Source organism: Salmo trutta, chromosome 18 (genome assembly GCF_901001165.1).
Source record: "Salmo trutta chromosome 18, fSalTru1.1, whole genome shotgun sequence".
NCBI classification, from domain to species: Eukaryota; Metazoa; Chordata; class Actinopteri; order Salmoniformes; family Salmonidae; genus Salmo; species Salmo trutta.
Genome location: NC_042974.1, coordinates 42,588,246 through 42,605,178, shown reverse-complemented (window position 1 = coordinate 42,605,178; position 16,933 = coordinate 42,588,246). Strand labels below are relative to the sequence as shown.

Below are 16,933 nucleotides of genomic sequence, written 5' to 3'. Positions count from 1 at the left end.
GATATGTGTGAGTGTGTGTGTAGTAGGTGTGTAACCTCGTGTGTCTGATCTTTTCCAGATGGCTCTAACCCCTACACCCTGAAGCTGTGCTTCTCCACATCCTCTCACCTCTAAAGACCACAGGACCAGTGCACCAGCAGGAGAGGGTGAGATGGAGATGGAGAGAAGGCGAGAGAAAGAGAAGCGATGGGACTGGGAGGGACAGACTACTAAGCTGACAAGACTGATAAAGAGGGCCCTCATCCAGACTGACTGGCTCCTCTTGAAGTGGAGAAGACTACTGAAACACAGACGTGTGAAACACTGGAGATCGCTGAAGAGGTTTTTTTATCTTGCAACTCTTATTTTGGAGTATTTTTTGTTCTCTTCGTTTTTTTGTTTTCTCTGTATAGAGAGAGCCAATCAGAACTAAGAACTGAGAGATGACGCCCTGTCTCTTCCCGGCATCCATTGGGGCTGAGCATGGTACCTTAACAGGTGACCCCTGAAAAGACTTGTTGTGGACAGAATGAGATGACTTGTTCATTTTTGCATTGTGTTTGAAGGCTGGATAGAGGACATCTATTATGCCTATGCTGGTGAAGACTATCCAAGATGGTCGCCATATTTATAGGTTGACAGCACTGCTTTTATGCTCAGCACATTCAGTTGAGCAGCAAAAACTCAGTCGGTACTTCAGTGGAACAATGTGTCAATATGAATTTTAAATCACACTGTAATATGTAAAGGTGTATAGAATTGAAATGGAAGTTGTGTTATGGAGGGGTGGGACGGGGGAAGGGGTAATATCAATCTTATTTGAAGACATTGTGTCAGCAGGTGTTTTGCTTTGGAGTGGACTGTTTAATGACGCGTTTGTATGATGTTTACACATGAAGAGCCCATGGTCTGTGTAGTATGTCAGTGTTTTGGGGCACTCTGTTTGAGTGTTAGTACTGTGTTAGTATCATGGCTCGCCGGCACTGGTTCAGTGTCAGTAGTTTTGCACATTCAGATTGTTTTAGGTGTGTAGTGGCACGCCGATATGTCTTATGTTCACAAATGGCTGTATCCAGAATCATTGTACATCATCCCTAGCTCTTTTCCCGATCAATTATCAAATATAGCATCAATGTTATAGATATGTTTTATTTTTAATCCCTCAAATACCTAAGGTTATTTGGGAACAGCCCTGCCAAAGAGGGTAACAAATAATATGATCGTACAAATGCTTTGTACAAGAATTGTGGAATTTCATTTGACTTGCAAAATAAGGAAATGACACGTTAACACCATATTCCGTGGGTCTACTCTGTATATTGTACTGTATAACGTGAGCAGATACATAGGTGTTATTCAAACCTTTATCCAGGCATCAGGATCAGGGGTAGGTTGGATCTGGATGCATGCTGTGAGCGTGACACTCATTAAACATTCATCTTCAGATCCTCTTACATCTTTATGATTCCAGAATTGTTCCACATGGTGAGTTACATTTCAAAAGGCTTGAGTTACCATAAACAGCAGTCTTGTGCTTCATTTAATGGTATCATCAAACGTAAGGAGGGTCTTAAATTCTCACTACACGCATGTTCAGATAGGTAGTACCCATGATGTCCATGTCTGACTGGTCATTAAATGGCGTTGTGTCTGTGTCTTTGTGGTGGATTTTGTGTTTGAGTTTGGTAATCTGTGCCAGTGATAGTCATTGGAGTGACACCAGAATAAAATCTTCATGAACACTACTGATTGTGTAGTCTCCAGCCCTATGAGCTTTGAGAACACACTCCCACGAATCCTCTTAAACAAACTTCAGAGGATCCCTCTGCCCACAAATGTATCTCTGAGGGCATAACTTGTAAAAATAGAATACTGCAGCCTTTTGGCTTTCAAGAGCCCCATTGTCAAAAAAGGAAAAACGGGTTCACACAGCGAAAGCTTTACTTTTCATGACTTGAGAAAACATAGATGTACATTTAAATGTGGAGAGAGCTGGTTGGGAGGATGGGACAAAAGAAGAGGAAATGGAAGGATGGAAACGGAGGCATACAGACACAGTAACATTATTCATGCTGGTTATTTTTCCTTTCAGATGAGATACTGTACACAGCTAGTGACATGTACTGAAATAACAAACATGTCTTGCTCTCTTAACTGAAAAACCAAGAAAAACATAAACTTATACAAACCCAAGTGGGCACACAACTCACAAACACCTCTCTCCACCCCCACACAATCTCTCTCTTTCACACTCCAGCCTGGTCTCTACCCACAACTTTGGAGAATGTTCCCTTCAGTCTCATTAGGTCATTAACTAACGTTTTCATAGAAATGTTCCCGTGATGTGCAAGGAAAGTTTCCAAGAGACCATTCCCTTAATGTCAAATAGAATTTTCTCAGAAGATGGTTCACAGAACTTAAGATATTGTTACAGATACATTTCATGGGAACGTTGCAAGAACATTCATGTGTCCAGTTTTCTGAGGGTTAGGAGAATATTCCATCAACGTCCCCCTAAACATACACAGAACATAGATGCCATGTTCTCAGAACATAAGATATTAATGTTCTAGACATATTTGATGGGAACGTTGCAATAACTTTTGTGTTTCCAGTTTTCTGTAGGTTAGAAGAATATTCCATCAACATCCCACCAAACATACACGTAACAGGGTTGCCATGTTCTCAGAATAAAAAATATGAATGTTCTAGACATGTTTCATGAGAATATTGCAAGAACAATCCTTTGTCCAGTTTTCTGAGGGTTAAGAAAATATTCCTTCAATGTCCCACCAAACATACATTACACAGAACATCGTTGTCATGTTCTCAGAACATAAGATATTAATGTTCTAGACAACTTTTACAGGAACGTTGCAAGAGCATGTATGTGTCCCAAACAAATGTCTTTACACATCACTGTTGCCAAGCCAATCAATGCCCTGATTGATGAACCACTGATCCGTTCATGTCTGTTGGCGAGGGATAGTTTTTAACATACAGTCTTTTAAACTTACGCATTTGACACACGATAGCATTGTGCATGTTCATTTATACAGTAATTATTCTTCAACATGTCCTCACCTATGATTTAAAGTCACAACCTCTTGGTTCATGGTATTCTGAGCCTTCTGCTACGCCACCATGTCCATGTCAGGTATCAGTTAATCTGGCTATTCTCTCATCATTGATTTGATTAACTTATTTCAACAATTTAAGGGCTTTCCGTATAGTTGTGTAATTTTGGTGGGGCATATCAACCTGTTTTAATGATACTCCTGAATCACTATGATCAATAAACTATTTTCTTGAGTGTACTTTTAACAGAGCTGAGATTTACTTAAAAGTGTATTCACCCTATTGCTTACACCTATCAAGTTGTTTCAGATCTACACTAGTGCCTACTGTAGGAAGGAGGGGTTAGGGTAGTGTTTCCCAAACTCGGTCCTAGGTACCCCAAGGGCTGCACCTTTTGGTTTTTTCCCTAGCACTACACAGCTGATTCAAATAATCATCTAATTATCAAGCTTTGATCATTTGAATCAGCTGTGTAATGCCTAGGCAAAAACCAACACGTGCAGCCCTTGGGGTACCTAGAACCGAGTTTGGGAAATATTGGGTTAGGTTTTCTTCTAGACAGGGCCTAACTACACTGTCCCAATAAGCACATGCCCTACAGATATCCTTATTAGGACAGTGGTTAGGGTGTTTGGTATTGGTGGCCTGGGTTTGAGACCTGCTAGGGGAGTCACCCTACTCTCACATTCTTAGCAATACATACTGAACAAAAATATAAACGCATCATGTAAAGTGTGGGTCTCATTTGTCATGAGCTGAAATAGAAGATCCATAAAATGTTCCATATGCACAAAAAGCTTATTTCTCTCAAATGTTGTGTACAAATTAGTTTATATCACTGTTAGTGAGCATTTCTCCTTTGCCAAGATAATCCATTCACCTGACAGGTGTGGCATATCAAGAAGCTGATTAAACAGCAGTATCATTACACAGGTGCACCTTGTGCGGGGGGCAATAAAAGGCCACACTAAAATTTGCACTTTTGTCACACAACACAATGCCACAGATGTCTCAAGTTTTGAGGGAGTGGGCAATTGGCATGCTGACTGCAGGAATGTCCAACAGAGCTGTTGCCAGATAAATTAATGTTAATTTCTCTACAACAATAAGTTGTTTTAAAGAATTTGGCAGTACATCCAACTGGCCTCACAACCGCGGCGCTGAGGAGTATTTATGTCTGTAATAAAGCCCTTTTTGTGGGGAAGAAAAAAAACGTATTCTGACTGGTTGGGTTTGGCTCTCCAGTGGGTGGGCCTATGCCCTACCAGGCCCACCCATGGCTGCGCCCCTGCCCAGTCGTGAAATCCATAGATTAGGTCCTAATGAATGTATTTCAATTGACTGATTTCCTTCTATGAACTGTAACTCAGTAAAATCTTGGAAATTGTTTCATGTTGCGTTTATATTTTTGTTCAGAATATGTTAATGTCATTATTGATGTTTTGAAATGCATTTATCAGACATTTTGATTGTTTATATGGAAATTTCATTAGAAATTGGAAATATTATTTATGCATCTTTGTTTATAGATTTCTCCTCTTTCACACATTTATGGAACTTTGGCTACCAGCTTTGGGCCTTTGTGCACAACCTCCAGAAGCTTGATCAGGTTTTATGTGTTTCTGGACGAAGAAATCAACGCTGTCTTTGCGGAGTTTGCATTTGACTAAAATGTTGTTCTCTTTCTCCTCGATTAACCCAAAATAATGGGAGCATTTACACAAGGAAAAGGTTAAGAGAGGTAATTGTAACGTTGTACGTTGAGAGTCGGGATGCAAGTTCAGGGAGTGAATACATTTAATAAATAAATAAACAAAACAAGAAACCCAAACAGCGCACCGACAAGAAACAGAAACAATGACGACTGGGGAAGAAACCAAAGGGAGTGACATAAAGGGCAGGTAATCAAGGAGGTGATGGAGTCCAGGTGAGTGTCATTATGAACAAATGCATGCAACGCTGGTGACAGGTGTGCGCCATAAACGAGCATTTTGGCGACCTAGAGGCCGGAGAGGGAGCACACGGGACAGTAATACAGCTGCCATCTTTCTTAGATTTTTTCAGCTTGATTTGATTTGGATCTCTTTTAGTCCCTATTTGGACTAATCTTCCAAGAGTCCTTAAACATTAAAATACAATTTATATACGAACACATTTTCACATATAACACACTATTACAAACATACATAATATACTAACATAATGAACCAAGAAATACTCAATCTAAAAAATATTGATTCTTCATCTACTGTAATCCCACAACATTTCTGTGTATTATATTTAAATTAATATATTGAAAGGTTTCTGGTTTGCTCAGTTAATTTATTCAATTTCTTTATTGCTCTAAATCGAAATGTTCTTTTGCCTATTTCTCTTTTCTGTCTGGATAACGCATAGATGGTGGACAATCTATTCCTAGTATTTACTGAATGTCTGTCTCTTACCAACTGATTACCATTGTGAATAGAACTTGGCCGTTTTAAATGATGTATATTATGAAATAAAATAAGTATGTTTTTTTAATTATCTTGTCGATTGATGACCAACCAAGAACATTGCGCATGACTGCAAGAGAAGAACCATATCTCCACCGTAAAACAATCCTTGCTGCTTTGTTCTGTGCAATCTGCAGCCTCCTAACTTCACTTGATGATGCATTTCCCCAGACCACAGAACAGTAGTTCACCTGACTCTCAATTAATGCTTGTGTTATTTGCTTAAGAATTTTTCCTGGTAAATATTTAGCTATCCTTCTGATTATGCATGCTGTTTTAATATTTTTTTTTACATAGATGAGTTATTTGAGACGACCATGATAAGCAGTTGTCTAGCTGCACTCTTAATAGTTTGGTTTCTGCCACTTCTTCACTTTGTACTCCTCCCATACTTAATTGTATCCCATGCTGTTTTGGCCTTTTCCTAGTGGAACAGACCAACATAACTTTGGTTTTCTTGGTGTTTAAAACAAGTTTGTTCTGGCAAACCCACTCCCTGATATTCTCCAAATCTCCTTGTAAAGCTTGCTGTACCTGTTGAACCGATTGTCTTGCTGCATAAATTGTAGTATCATCTGCAAATATAGTAGCTTGAGTTTCAGGTAAGGCATAGGGAAGGGCGTTGGTATATATTAAATAAAGAAGTGGCCCAAGGCAGCTGCCCTGCGGTATTCCACAGTTTAACATGAGGGGAAGAGAATGAACCATTGATATAGGTGGACTGTTTCCTGTCAGTTAGATATGACTATACCCAATTCAATGCTATCTCCTTAAAACCATAATGCATTAATTTTGTCAAAATTATTTAATGATCCACTAAATCAAATGCTGCACTGAAATCTAAAAATAGTACACCCACAAACTTGCCATTATCCATAGCATTGAGCCACTGGTCAGTCATGTAAACCAATGCAGTGGTAGTGGAATGGTTTTTGCGATAAGCATGCTGATTGGCTGTAATCAGATCATTATTTTCCATGTACTCCCATATTTGTCTACTCACAATACCCTCCAATATCTTACTGAGTGTATGGAGCAGACTAATTGGTTGACTATTGTCAGGAGTAATGGGTTCTTTGCAGTCTTTCGGAATAGTACACAGTTTCGCATGCTTTCATACATTTGCAAACATCCCCTTTTCCAGTGACCAATTAAATATGTATCTCAGTGGAACTGCAATCTGGGGAGCAGCACAGCGAAGCAAAAAATTGTCCATAAGATCATAACCTGTAGATTTCCCATCAGGTAATGACTTCAATAGGTTTAACACCTCCTCCACTGACACCGTTTGCCGACTAAAAGAGCAGATCTTGTTGCTCATAATATGATCATCAATCCATTGGACAATAGCTTGTTTGGAAGAATGTATGTTTACATTGTTGCTCAGTAAATTAATTTTCTTTGTAAAAAAATCAGCAAAATGATTGGCAATATCAACTGGTTTTGTTATTATTCTCCCGTCAACCTCCACACTAGATGGGCATGATGAGATAGATGTACTAAGTAAGCCCTTTTAACTGTGTTCCATACCTTTTTAGAATCATTTTTACAATCAATAAAAGCATTGTTGTAAAATACCTTTTTTTTCTTTGGATTCAACTTAACTGCATAATTACGCAATGTTCTATAATTCTGTTCATCAATTTCTGATTTTGATTTGGCTGCTAAGACGTTTTACATATTTCTTTGAGAAAAAGCCTCACCCAGTTCATCATCAATCCATGGAGATGGACGAGCACCAACTGTACTCTTTCTTACTGGGGCATGATGGTCCATTACCTCAGTGAGCAAATCAATAAAACATTCTGTAGCATGATTTAAATCATCCTCTAGATAAATCAGCTCCAAGGGTACAGCAGGCAAATCATTTTGAAGTAGCGCATGATTAATTGTTTTAAAATTTATCTTGACCACAATCCTAGGGGGTTTCTTTGGAACCTTGGTGTTGATGGTTATGGTCACAATATTATGGTCTGTCCAGCCCACTGGCATTGATCTGGCTTTTAAGCATTGCAATGGTATATTACAGAAAATCAGATCAATGCATGTGTCTGAACGATGACCCAACTTAATTGATGATTTAGTAGTATCATTAACCATTTGTCTCAAACCACAGTTCTCGGCATATCTCATCAATTTTGTTCTATTTGAATTATTGTGATCCTTCCAATTTATATAAAATCACCCAAGATGAATACATCTCTGTTGCTATCTGTGGCCTGGTCAAACCCAGTACATAAGTCATCCAAATAGGACACCTTAGAGCTAGGAGGTCTATACACACATCCTACCAATATGGCTGCCTGGTGAGGCAGATGTACTTGAGCCCATAGTGCCTCTACTTGACATACCTTTTAAGAGGAGGAATGACCTTAATGTATCTGATTCTGAATATACAGTGCTACACCCCCACCATTCCTATTCCTGTCTCTTCTAAGTAGACTATATCCAGGAATGTTAATTTGCCCATCATTTACAGATGCATCTAAATGCGTTTCGGTCAAAGCCAAAATAGGAATATTATTTATGTTGACCAAGTTAAAAACCTCAAATATTTTGTTAGGAAGGCTACATACATTAACCTGAGCTATATGCAACCCTTTCCTTATCAAGTGAAGATCAATAGAGCATGTATTCGTTATAGTTGAAGTTGTCATGATACACTACAACACACAAACTCAAATTTGAACATTAAATTAAAATAGCCAGGGAGTTACTCTAGAGTCCCGATACAATTGCCCGTTGATATAAAGTTTATCCATCACCATGGAGACTCGTTGATTCAGGCAACGTTTTTCCTTCATGATGTGATATAGTTTTTTTCTCCTTTCATTGATCTCGGTGGGGAAGCGATCATTCATTCCAAAATCAGTGTTTCTGAGTTCTCTGCCCATGTTCTTCGTCATTTCCTTTTGCTTAAATTTGTCAAAACATGCAATAATAGCCCGTGGCCTATTTCCAGAGGCCTTACCTATTCTATGGACTCTGGAGAAAGTGACATCACGCACAACATCAGTGGGCAGTTTTAGTTGAGTTGACATAAAGTCTCGGACTGTGTCCTCACAGCCTCTGCTGTTGTCATTCTCCGGTATCCCTGAAAATATTAGATTGTCCCGCATTGATCGACACTGTACATCAATCAAGGTTTCTTTAAGTTGTTTGTTCTCCCTTTGCACCACCTCCACCTTGCTATGAATAGAGTCTACAGTACCTTTCAGCTCCGTGTTTTCTTTCCTTAGATCATCAATCTGACGTTGGCTGAATTCTAGACTGGCACATAATGCATTGATGTCCTCTCGTAATATATTCACGATATCATGTTTGGCAAGCCTTTCATTGATGGATTTTAACAAGTCAACATCCATATCAGTAAACCTCTCCCCACTCGCCCTCTTACTAGGGGATGGTTTGGTTCCATCGTTGATACCTATTGGCCAACCTGGTTTTGGTTTGTTTTGTTGATTGGGTTGGTTGTCTTTAACAATGCTTGAGTCCTCCGAAGCCAGTGACATGTTTCTAAGAGTTCGTAAGTATCTCTCGTCAATGAATCGTTCAAGCTCTTCAATGGATTCTGAATCATCCAGCGTGTTTACAGGCAGAGTTAAACACACAAACAAATTGTTCAGCCGCAACTGCGGGGCCTAGCGACTGCTAGATGTTATGTTGATGTAACATGCTACTGTGTATGTTTTCCTCCAAGCATCCCAGCTCTAAAAACGTCTATTCATTGACCTATTATGAGACCATAAGTGGAAAAAATACCCCCCCAAAATACAGGAAATAGAAAAGGAAATGAGTTACAGTCACTGTTACGTCACCAACCACCAAACAGATAGCCTATTGGAAATGAGGTAGACTACAGCACCAATTTCGTGAGCATGAGACAAGGCTTTAATAAATAATGTATATATAACTCGCATGTAGAGATATGTTTCTGAAAGTAATACACTAGTTACTTGAAAAACTAACTGTAATAATATTACAATATTTGAAGACAGTAAATGGTTATATTTTAAAATACTCAGTTACTCATAAAAATAGTAAAACTGTAAGTAATATATTGCCCCCAACATTGGTCCCAAGTGATTCTGTTGCAATTTGTCTATTTTTCTACATTAAAACTTGGAGATGGAACTTTGTGTTGTGTATTGTTTTGGTATAACTGGCATCATCATTGCTTTATTAATGGCAAATGTGAGAAAGTTCAGACATGCTATTGTGCTACTGTAAATAAATACATTTCTGATATTCTGAGAATATGGCAACCATATTCTGGGTATGTTTCTGTCAGAAGCAACACTATGATGAGAGCGGATGTCATTCCTTATCATAGACGTGTTTGTTCTAGATGGTATATGTGATGTGGATTTCAAAAAGACGATAGAGAGTTCTCTTTTAGATGCTCAGCTATCTGGAATACTACTGATTCTCAGGAGCGGTGCGGGGTAAAATCACTTGGAAATGGATAATTGCATTGCTTGCTCTATAACCTGTTAATTCATATGCCTTGCGACCGTGATATATAGGCCTAAAGACCGAAACAGTAAGACACAGTGGCAGAATAAATTCAACCACGCCTTTGTTTTATCACAAAACCGGATAGCAACCTCTGTCCAGTGAAGTCCACAAGGCATATTGCATGTAGGGTAACAGACAGTTACATGACCTACAGCATGGTCAAGCAAGTTACTGTTTCTGACATTTTTGGACCACTAAACAACTATTGATTTAGAACCACAGAGAGTTACCGCAAGTTGCAAAGAAAACAGGAGCTGCCTCCACTATTCCAGCACCATTTCAAGTTCAACATTTCAACATCATCAAATCACCTAGTCTATTACAGTGACAACTAAAAGATACCAAAAATGATTTAGTCCAATCCACCTAAGTTAAATATGATGTGGCTGTCCATGGTTCTGATTTCTCTCTCTCTCTGTGTGTGTGTGTGTGTGTGTGTGTGTGTGTGTGTGTGTGTGTGTGTGTGTGTGTGTGTGTGTGTGTGTCTGTGTGTGTGTGTAAGTAGAAAAACATGGTGACCCTACTTGTAAAGAAACGTCAATGCCATCCTCTTCTCTTTCATGTTGACGAAACGGTCTATCCCTCTGTCATACACGGTTTTATTTTTTGTTGTCCAAGGCTACCTGGCTAAAATGCTTGCTCGCTAGCCTAACTTCCATTCATGGGCAATGTTAGCTAGTTAACATTAGCCTTCTACATCTAGCTACATATTGAACTTCCATCCTCTCAGGCCAGGAGCACAACAATGTATGAATTAATGGTTGGATCAGAATCACTGTTTTAATCATTGGCCAGTACGGAGAATTAAGTAAAACCACAAGTCCAAATCCCTGTCTCCATCCATGGCGCTGGGTCTGAATCCCGTCCTGTGTAACTGGGTCCTGGACTTCCTGATGGGCTGCCCCCAGGTGGTGAAGGTAGGAAACAACACCTCCACTGGGGCCCCACAAGGACGCATGCTCAGCCCTCTCCTGTCCTCCCTGTTCACCCATGACTGCGTGGCCAAGCACCATTCCAACTCAATCATCAAGTTTGCAGACGACACAACAGTAGTAGGCCTGATTACCAACAATGATGAGACAGCCTACAGGGAAGAGGTGAGGGCCTTAGGAGAGTGGTTCCAGGAAAATAACCTCTCATCCAATGTCAACAAAACAAAGGAGCTGATCGTGGACTTCAGCAAACAGCAGAGGGAGCACCCCCCTATCCACATCGACAGGACCGCAGTGGAGAAGGTGGAAAGCTTCAAGTTCCTCGGTGTACACGTGTACACATCACTGACAAACTGAAATGGTCCACCCACACAGACAGTGTGGTGAAGAAGGGTCAACAGCGCCTCTTCAACCTCAGGATGCTAAAGAAATGTGGCTTGTCACCTAAAACTCTCACAAACTTTTACAGATGCACAATTGAGAGCATCTTGTCAGGCTGTATCACCGCCTGGTACATCAACTACACCGCCCGCAACCACAGGGATCTCCAGAGGGTGGTGTGGTCTGCCCAACGCATCACCGGGGGCAAACTGCCTGCCCTCTAGGACACATACAGCACCAGATGTCACAGGAAGGCCAAAAAGCTCATCAAGGACATCAGCCACCCGAGCTACAGCCGGTTCACCCAACTATCATCCAGAAGGTGAGGTCAGTACAGGTGCATCAAAGCTGAGACTGAAAAACAGCTTCTATCTCAAGGCCATCAGACTGTTAAATAGCCATCACTAGCACATTAGAGGCTGCTGCCCTATATAGATCGACTTGAAATCATCACTGGCCAATTTAATAATGTTTACATATTTTGCATTACTCATGTCATATATATATATATATTTCACAACAATACACACAATACACACAAATCTAAAGTAAAGGAATGGAATTAAGAAAAATAAATATTTGGGCAAGCAATGTCAGAGCGGCATAGACTATGATACTGTAGAATAGGATATATATATATATATACTGTATTCTATCCTATTCTACAGTATCATAGTCTATGCCGCTCTGACATTGCTTGCCCAAATATTTATTTTTCTTAATTCCATTCCTTTACTTTAAATGTGTGTGTATTGTGTGTATTGTTGTGAAATTGTTAGATATTACTTCTTAGAAATTACTGCACTGTTAGAGCTAGAAACACAAGCATTTCACTACACCCACAATATCATCTGCTAAACACGTATATGTGACAAATAAAATTTGATTTGATTTGATTTAGAAAAAGGACACTTTTTGCTAGCTGGCTAGCTAGCCACTGGAGGACAACAACAGAGATGCAACAATTCAAGTTTATCTGTCAATGATGTATGCTCTCAATGGGATTTGATAGGAGTGATGCCAAATCCAAGCTGGCTTCCCTTGACAATTGTTTTTGGTGTGCCAGGACTATTCACAGTTGAGCTCAACGCTGATTGGCACATTTTTTATACCTTTGTCAAGGGAGACCAGATGCTTGCCAGCTTCCCTTGCCTTCAATCCTATGGGCGGCAACTTGTTTGGTCATACTCATTTGGACCTGACAGCATCAAATAGATGGCTTACACATAGAAAGACAGAGAGGCGCTGTTTTGCTCGCCCGGATGCTTTCTCCTGTGAGATGCATTCAATCTCTTGTGAATTGTAGGAAAAATATGAAACACAGAGAGACAAAAGAAAAAAAAGATATATTTTTATTGGTACATTTTTTGGGGAAGCCTGGCTTCCTTTGTCATCCATGAATGCACGCCACTGCTGATCTCCATCTTTCTAGATCAGGTAGGTGTGTTGTAAGTGTTGCCAAATAATGATATAAACATATATTGCTAAGAATGTGAGAGTAGGGTGACTCCCCTAGCAGGTCTCAAACCCAGGCCACCAGCACCAATGACCAACACCCTAACCACTGTCCTAAAAAGAGCTATCTTTAGGGCATGTGCTTATTGGGCCAGTATAGTTAGGTACTGTCTCGAAGAAACCCTAACCCCTTCTCCCTAGCCACTTGTGTAGATCTGAAACAACTTGATAGGTGTAAGCAATAAGGTGAATGCACTTTGAAGTAAATATCAGCTCTATTAAAAGTACACAAGAAAAACTCTTATTGATGATAGTGATTCAAAAGTATCATTAAAACGGGTTCATATGTCCCACCAAAATTGGACAACTATACAGAAAGCCCTTAAATTGTTTAAATAAGACAATCAAATCAATGATGAGAGAGTAGTGAAATTAACTGGTAACTGACACAGACATGGTGGCATAGCAGAAAAATCTGAATAGCGTGAACGAGGAGGATATGAGTTCAAATCCCAGATGAGGACATGTTGAAGAATAGTGATTGTATAAATGCACTTGCAGAATGTAATCATGTGTCAAATATGTCAAGTTAAAAACACTGTGTGTGTGTATTCCTAATCTTGCCAACAGACAAAGAGCTGTGAATGGATCAGTAGTTCACCAATCATGGCCTTGACAACAGTAACAAGATGTAATTGTTTGGGGGAAAGAATATTTATTTGGGACTGATACAAAGAAATGTTTTTATGAAACGTGTCTAGAACATTAATATCTTATATTGTGAAAACATGGCAACCATGTCCTGTGTATGTTTAGCTGGACGTTGATGGAATATTCTCCTAACCCTCAGAAAACTGGACACATGAACGCTCTTGCAACACCCCATGAAACATGTCAGAAACATTAATATCTTATATTCTGAGAACATGGCAACCATATTCTGAGTATGTTTGATGTGACGTTGATGTAATGCTCTCCTAACCCCCAGAAAACGGATGTATTTGATACCATTCCACTGATTCCGCTCCAGCTGTTACCACAAGCCTGTCCCCCCCCTCCCCCCAATTATGGTGCCACCAACCTCATGTTCTTGCAATGTCCCTTAAACGTGTTTAGAACATTAATGTTGTATATTCTTAGAAAATGGTAACCACGTTGTAGATCATTTATGTTTGACATTAAGGGAATGTTCTCCTAACTTTTCCACCAAAACATGCTGCAAATGTTCTCAGAAGGTTTTTGCTAACATAGATAGAATGTTCCACCTAACTACCGTAAATTCCGGACTATAAGCAACTTTTTCCCCAGGCTTTGAACCTCGCGGCTTAAACAATGACGCGGCTAATATATGGATTTTACCTGCTTTCAATTTTTTTTTCTCCAAAAAAACACATTCTGTGATGTGCTCAGTTTTTTGGCGGCATGAAGCTTTCATTAGACCAATGAAATTGCCGAACGGGTTAAGGTCAAACAACTTTTTTGTTTACTGTTTAGATTAAATCGAGCGCTCTCAAACTTCCCATCATTCTGATTACGGTAGTCATTTTGTCACCCTCATCATGGCAAAGACACAGAGAAATGCATATGATGCAGCTTTCAAGTTGAAGGCGATTGATCTGGCTGTTGGAAAAGGAAATAGAGCTGCTGCACGGGAGCTTGGTCTTAATGAGTCGATGATAAGACGTTGGAAACAGCAGCGTGAGGAATTGACTCAGTGCAAAAAGACAACTAAAGCTTACTGCTAATTTTTTATTTTTTGTTACAAACCGTGTTTCGTTAAAGCCTATTTATTTTTGTTACAAGCCATGTTTCGTTAAAGCCTATTTATTTTTGTTACAAGCCATGTTTCGTTAAAGCCTATTTATTTTTGTTACAAGCCATGTTTCGTTAAAGCCTATTTATTTTTGTTACAAGCCGTGTTTCGTTAAAGCCTATTTATTTTTGTTACAAGCCGTGTTTCGTTAAAGCCTATTTATTTTTGTTACAAGCCGTGTTTCGTTAAAGCCTGTGTAAAGTTCATTTGTTTCAATGTACCGGTAGGCACCTGCGGCTTATAGACATGTGCGGCTTATTTATGTTCAAAATAATATATTTTTTTTTAATTCAGTTGATGCGGCTTATATTCAGGTGTGCTTAATAGTCGGGAAATTACGGTAATGAAAAACTGGACACTCAAACATTAGGGGAACATTATGTGTTACATTACAAAAATGATGTTAGCTGGGTAGTTTTGCTGCACTCATTTTATTTTATTATTATTATTATTGAAATGATTGAAATCACCCCTGGTACCCAGTAACTCGTTGGGGGGTGCTGGTCTCTCTAGTGACCCTCTAAATGAACAGCAACTGTTGCTGTCCCTATGTGGGTCTCTCATATTTCTCTAGCCTGCTGTGACACTCTCAGAATAGAAGTAGAACAGATTAGTCCAGGCTGAGCCTCTCTCTGCTGAGGCCTTTTCTAGTTCCCTGATTTTCTTTATTTAGCCACTGACCCACTCATCATTTCTCTTTGGAACGCAGTGCAGGTCAAAGACTCATTAGCATATTAAGGCTGTATGCATGTTTTTATCATCACTGGGTCTTATGGTCAGCACTTAAAGTATTATGAGTGATATAAATAAGGATTTAGGAGGAAGATATTAGCTATGAACTTACACAGACTTCACTAGAGCACAGAGAGGGACTCCAATGAGGAAGTCAAAATTGGCACAGATGTCTTTCAGCTCTATGTGGCCCAGTTTTATAGGGGAGCCAGACCTATCTACGTAAACAGGTGCCGTTGAGCCCAGAGATACACAAAGAGATCCTTGTCTCTTCATACAGTAGATTCCCAGTAACCAAACCATTGTGATTCTAGACTCATGTGCAAGGCTTGATGGCTCTCCTGTAAGCTGACAGCTAGCACTAGTTCTCTGTACCTGAAAACCACACATGACATTTTATAACTGCAGAGGAGCATGTTACACATGGGAGAAGTCCTTCAGGAGAACCAAAATGCCACATTTAATCCTGGGATAGGCTCAGTTGTCCTGGCCTTTGGGTGTGCGTAGGCATATGTGTGTGTTTATCACGTGTGTGTGTATTTACTGTATCCTGAAAGTGTGTGTTGGTCCAGTGCCACCTGCCCGGATACCCGACCGCAGTCTTTATCTTGGGTTGAGTAAATCTTTCATAGCACTGTGAGGGGTTATTTGAGGGCAGCTGTGAATCCCACCTTGAGCCATCCGGGGGACAGTCATACCTCGCCAGTCCAGCATCACTAACCAGTGAGGTCTGGTCATGACCTTGTCACATACTGTAGGTCTTAAGCCTGTGCACTGCAACTACGGTAAACTGTATGCGTTTCGGCAGAAGTTCATTCATTTCAGAGGCATTCCGCACAGCTGCGACTCATCTGCCAGGTTGCGGTGTGTGCAGTATGTCGCAGGTGTTGTATTTTTCCAACTTGTGCGTTGCTTTGCAGTGCGGTATCAGAAACAAAGTAGATAAGCCACTGCAGAAGGTGCTAATGTGTAGCGTGATCCTTTTTGTTGTAATGCGGCACAAGGATTGCGATGATTACATTGCCGCAAAATGTACCGTAAGCCAATGTAGTGATGCATCCTGTGTGTACGCAGCGTTACAGTGTGTGCGGCAATGCAGACTTTGTATGGACAGGGTCAAGCTGGGCCCTAGTGTCAAAGAGGACTACTGTAGGTAAGTGAATGTGTTGATACAGCTTTAAGGAGAAATATTCACTTCCTAATAACCCTCTGCCTAACTTTTAATGAACTCATTTATATAACTCCCATGAACCCTGGGGAGAGAGCCAAGTTCAAGCCCTGCCAATACAAACACACTATCTGACAAATTAGGCTACGAAAGCAAGTTTGTTGAAGTCTGACTAGCTCAAATTAATCAAATAGAGGGTTATCTTGTGCTTGTTCTTTTTATTGTGTCAGTGTTGAAGGATTATAATGCATATGTCTCACATTTTGCAAAACACTCACAGCTATTCATTACATTATGGACCTCCACACCTACCACTTACTGTACAGTGACTGATCATCACATTTAGCATGCCCTTCTGTGCCACCTCTCCTATTCAGAATTA

At 40.0% G+C, this 16,933-nt stretch overlaps 1 protein-coding gene across 3 annotated transcripts in view; it reads left to right on the top strand.

Moving 5' to 3' along the window:
• LOC115153327 (heterogeneous nuclear ribonucleoprotein L-like) overlaps window positions 1–1,724 on the top strand; it is a 58,880-nt gene extending 57,156 nt beyond the window's left edge. For all 3 annotated transcript variants that reach the window (XM_029698654.1, XM_029698655.1, XM_029698653.1), the window contains exon 13: window positions 59–1,724. In XM_029698654.1, the coding sequence (XP_029554514.1) occupies window positions 59–114 (56 nt within the window). In that variant the 3' untranslated portion in view covers window positions 115–1,724. The remainder of the gene's footprint in view (window positions 1–58) is intronic.
• The last annotated feature ends 15,209 nt before the right edge of the window (window positions 1,725–16,933 follow it).